Source organism: Saccostrea cucullata, unplaced genomic scaffold (genome assembly GCF_032062105.1).
Source record: "Saccostrea cucullata isolate Sc308-1 unplaced genomic scaffold, CSIRO_AGI_Scuc_v1 ctg3601, whole genome shotgun sequence".
In the NCBI taxonomy this organism is placed as follows: domain Eukaryota; kingdom Metazoa; phylum Mollusca; class Bivalvia; order Ostreida; family Ostreidae; genus Saccostrea; species Saccostrea cuccullata.
In genome coordinates this window covers 27,213-31,360 of record NW_026931704.1, presented here as the reverse complement: position 1 = coordinate 31,360, position 4,148 = coordinate 27,213, and the positions used below count along the sequence as shown (strand labels likewise).

Below are 4,148 nucleotides of genomic sequence, written 5' to 3'. Positions count from 1 at the left end.
AGGTTAAATTTTAAATACATGAAAAATTTCCTCAAGGTCAAAGGGTAAAGGGTTTTTGGGGTTCCCAAAGAAAGGTTTTTGTCAAAAAGGGATTTTTTATAATTTTGAAACGGGCCCTTTCCCCTTAAAAAAATTTTTTTTCCCCAAGTTGTTTTTTCCCAACAAAAAGTTTTTGTTTTGTTATATTGAATTTTTACGTACGACTTTTAAAAGGGAAAGCTTTTGTTCCAGGTCATTAACTTTAAAATAACAGTTAAACTCAGGTCATCTAAGGTTTAAAGACCTCAAAAACAATGGGTCTTCCTTGTGAAATTTGGTAAATACATCGCAACACCCTATTTTAGGGGGAAATAATTATGTAAAGTAAAGAATTTTGTAACTTAAAATTATGAATATATTCAATTTGGTAAACATAAGTAAATTAAAGGTTGAACGATTTTCATACCATAACCGGAAGTCAAGTTTTAGTCTGCTTAACAGAAATCAAAAATTGCATGTTTAACAAAACATTTGGCAATATTATGGAGTTTTAAGGGTTTTTTACTGTTCATTATAAGTAATGCAGCAATATTTCAAAAAATAAACTCTACTTTCGTTTCCCGAAACAATGCTAAGGCTACTTGAAAATGGCTTATGTACACATTTCCATTGCTCTAGCTGGAAAATTTCAATCTAAAGATGATGGGGAGCTGCTGATGCGAAATTTCACTACATTTCGCCTCAGCAGGGTCTAAGGTATCATATGCATTAAGGATAGTCCTTGTACCAGAAGTCCAAGGGTGACTACACTGCTCTAAGTTAGAGAAAATTCGACCTAATTATCTGAAAAACGGGCATTTAAAAATATCAAGGAATAATTTCTTCGCTGAGATCTCGATATTAATGAACCTACTGTATCGTAGAAATTAAGCTGCAATTGTTGCTTAGGACAGTCTTGCACGTTATACTTGAATAGCTGGGAGGGGGGTGTTTTAACAGTCATATTTTACTTAGTAAAGTAAACAGATAAACATTTAACATTTTTATCAAATCTCTGATATTCTGAAAAGTGAATTTAGCCTTACTTTATTCGCTTTTGAAAATCGTAAGATAAAAAACCAAACATTTGTAAATTACTGCTTGTTGCGTTTCTTTTGCGTGTCAGTATATAAGATGCTGAATTTGACCTTAAAATTTTCCATATGTTTGCGCAAAATTTTAAATATGCCAATTTATGTACACATATAGTATTTTATTCAGATGAGTGAATTTTTGTTTCTTTTATTTCAGGACTTTCTAAAGTGTTTGAAAATACAGCCATGTTTGGTGACCTAGTTCTCAGACTTCCCGACATTGTCCATGCTATTTATGATCCAAACAAGGATTGGCAGTTCCTGATTGGTTGGTGTTACTGGTTCTGTAAAGAGTCGGGGATGTTCGATGGGACGGACGGCAAACTCCTACATCTGGTATAAATAATGTCTATTTACATGTGATGTATGAAAAATCAATTTCAAATATTTATTTTGGGGGTACTTGCATTTCATGAATGGTTATAAGATTAATCACTCATAATGCTTTTGTGCTTGTGGGTTTCACAAAAAATGGGCCTTATATTATATGTGTTTGTTTCCTGTTACAATGACAAATATTCTAAAACTGCAAACCTCTATTTAACTACAGCACTATGAATCCTAATACAATTCTCTTCTAGAGATATGTATAAGTAAAGAATTTAAATCATATAAGTTGAAATACAAATTTTACTGCACTTATCATATTAACAAAGCAAGTGTTTTGTATGAAATACTTGTAGATTTTTCTTCCCATCTGGTACTAGTAGAAAAGAACAAGAACACCTTCTCCATGTTTTGATGATAGAGAACTTGGTTAATTTGCATTTTGTTTTATTATCTGAACTTGACTTTCTACACCACACTCAGTGTAAATCTGTTGATGATGTTTGTAAGAATTAGTGTCAGCAGGCTAACCAATAGCTTACAGAGAATATGAAACATATGTTGATTTAGTAATTATAAACTTGAGTTAATTAGACAGCTGCCTTGATTGTGATGAAGACACTATGATTTCTTTATAGAACTAGGGTATCAGTGTTACGATAATTCTTATCATTACAGATGGCGCAAGAAGTCAACTTGATAGAAAAAGAGGAGAATTATTTGAATCCCTTCACGATAGAGAACCAACTAAAACAGGTAAAGATTGTGAAGCGTCAGTGATCCTATTTATATATTGTATGCAGAAAAGATTCCGATTCATAATACAGATATTGTTACAGTCAGTAAAACCAGCACATAGCTTAATGTATGTAAATATTTACTGTTAATGTCCTCTGTAAATGTTTAAACAAATTGTGAACACCAATACTAGTATTAATGCCTAAACACTCTGAAATCCCTAGCCAGGGGAGGGGGTGTTACTTAAACTGTAAGGTTCAAAGCTTTTTCAGGTCAAAGTTGTAGTGTATGTATCTCTGCCCATCTTTAAGTAAGTGTTTTTTTTTCACCAAACATTTTTGATTGACCGAGAGAATTTATTCATGTCAATGGCCATGCATGCTTGCTATTAATTGCTCTCTACATGTATATATTCTTATACATGTACTAAATTCCAGTTTGTTTGAGTCATGTCAAAAGGGAGAGGGGGTAGGGAGTTTTCCACAGGATATTGAAAAAGTATACTCAAGAACCAAATGGAGGCATCTGTTTGTAGTATATAGAATCAATTTCTTGAAGTCAAATACCCTGAGTCAAATTTTACTATTATACAATTTTGAGAAAGATGTTTTTTTATCAGGATAAGTGCTTTACATATGAAGCATCCCCATTCTTTATAAATTCATGTAACTGGGCCCAAATAAAAAAAAATTGCATGTTTCCAGTTTCCTAAAATAAATTAGCTGACCCTAAAAATTTTATCCACCAATATCTTTCCAGGAGTAAATAATTCCGGTTTTGCTATTAAAAATCTTAACTTCAATCACTTTTGTATCTGAGAAAATGCATATCCTATGCACATGAAGCAGAAATGTTTTGACAGTGATTGCCTTTAAAATGGTTAAGTAAAATAAAATGTTTCCCTACCTACCTACCCTATTTTTTCTCAGGTTGGAATAGAAAACACACTATTTATTTATCTTGGCCCAGAGACATATAAAACCATATCTCTGTCTCTGTCTTGGCCCTATGCTTAAATCATGGCAGTACAATAGAGGGAAAAGTCTTACATAAGAATAGAATTATGTATTTGTAAAAATCTTCTCAACATCTGCAGTGCCACAATCCAGTCAAGACAATTGAGAGTATACCGGTACATGTCTGGCATACTAGTATACTGAAACCCTTGTCAGAGTCATAGTTAATTAAGTTAGTTTGCAATTTTTTGTTTGTTTGTCGTCATTAACATGTTCTACTTTTTTTCAGCAAAGGCAAAAAAATGAAGAGGTTAAAAAAGACAGTAAAATAAAAAAGAAGAAAAAGGAAAGGAAGAAAGGGCCCCAGATAACCAGGGTTGACCTTTGAACTTGGAAGAGGGGAGGGGGGTTTGTTACATTTTTCAAAAAAATAAATCTTGTTATTACTATTCTTTCTCTGCAGTGTTGTTTTTTCTTGTTCTGAAATTATTAATGAGATTATTTTTGAAATTTACTACAAAGATAACAAACATGTTATATCCGAGGTATATGAGGAGAATATATAGGGACATCAACCAAGGCTTTTTTAGGAGTACCCAAAATGCACTGTGTATGCATATATAGGGCTGGGTATTGGCCCGAGATTTTTTTATTGCAATATATTTCAATATTTTTAACTGTATTATAATGTGTATTGCGATATTTTCAGCTAATATTTAAATAGAATTTCTTATCATTTACTTCCATTCATATGCAGAACGTGTACATAACAGATCATCTCTGATTAACTTAAGGATTTATAATTATTATATACCAAAAGATTAACCTGTGTTTTGATTGAATTTTTAGCTCACCTCAACAAAGTCGAGATGAGTTAATGCTACAGCGTCAGTGTCCCCGATAATATTTTAGGAACAAGTCCACTCCCAAGTAACTATAAGCCCTACCTGGACCAAACTTGCATGGATGATGCATCTATGGATGGAAACTACCAGACTTGCTTTAAATACTGGAT

The 4,148-nt window shown here is 32.5% G+C and overlaps 1 protein-coding gene across 1 annotated transcript; it reads left to right on the top strand.

Moving 5' to 3' along the window:
* Positions 1-1,233: 1,233 nt before the first annotated feature.
* Positions 1,234-3,581, top strand: LOC134233321 (coiled-coil domain-containing protein 134-like). Its single transcript, XM_062715290.1, has 3 exons — positions 1,234-1,448; positions 2,118-2,195; positions 3,423-3,581. The coding sequence occupies exons 1-3, from the start codon at positions 1,299-1,301 to the stop codon at positions 3,519-3,521; spliced, it is 327 nt and encodes a 108-aa protein (XP_062571274.1). The 5' UTR covers positions 1,234-1,298; the 3' UTR covers positions 3,522-3,581.
* The last annotated feature ends 567 nt before the right edge of the window (positions 3,582-4,148 follow it).

Bases quoted from the DNA above. Each gene is read 5' to 3' on its own strand.
- LOC134233321 (XM_062715290.1), top strand. From the start codon at position 1,299: ATGTTTGGTGACCTAGTTCTCAGACTTCCCGACATTGTCCATGCTATT. The intron at 1,449-2,117 runs GTATAAATAATG...TTATCATTACAG, and splicing joins ACGGCAAACTCCTACATCTG to ATGGCGCAAGAAGTCAACTT. The intron at 2,196-3,422 runs GTAAAGATTGTG...ACTTTTTTTCAG, and splicing joins TAGAGAACCAACTAAAACAG to CAAAGGCAAAAAAATGAAGA.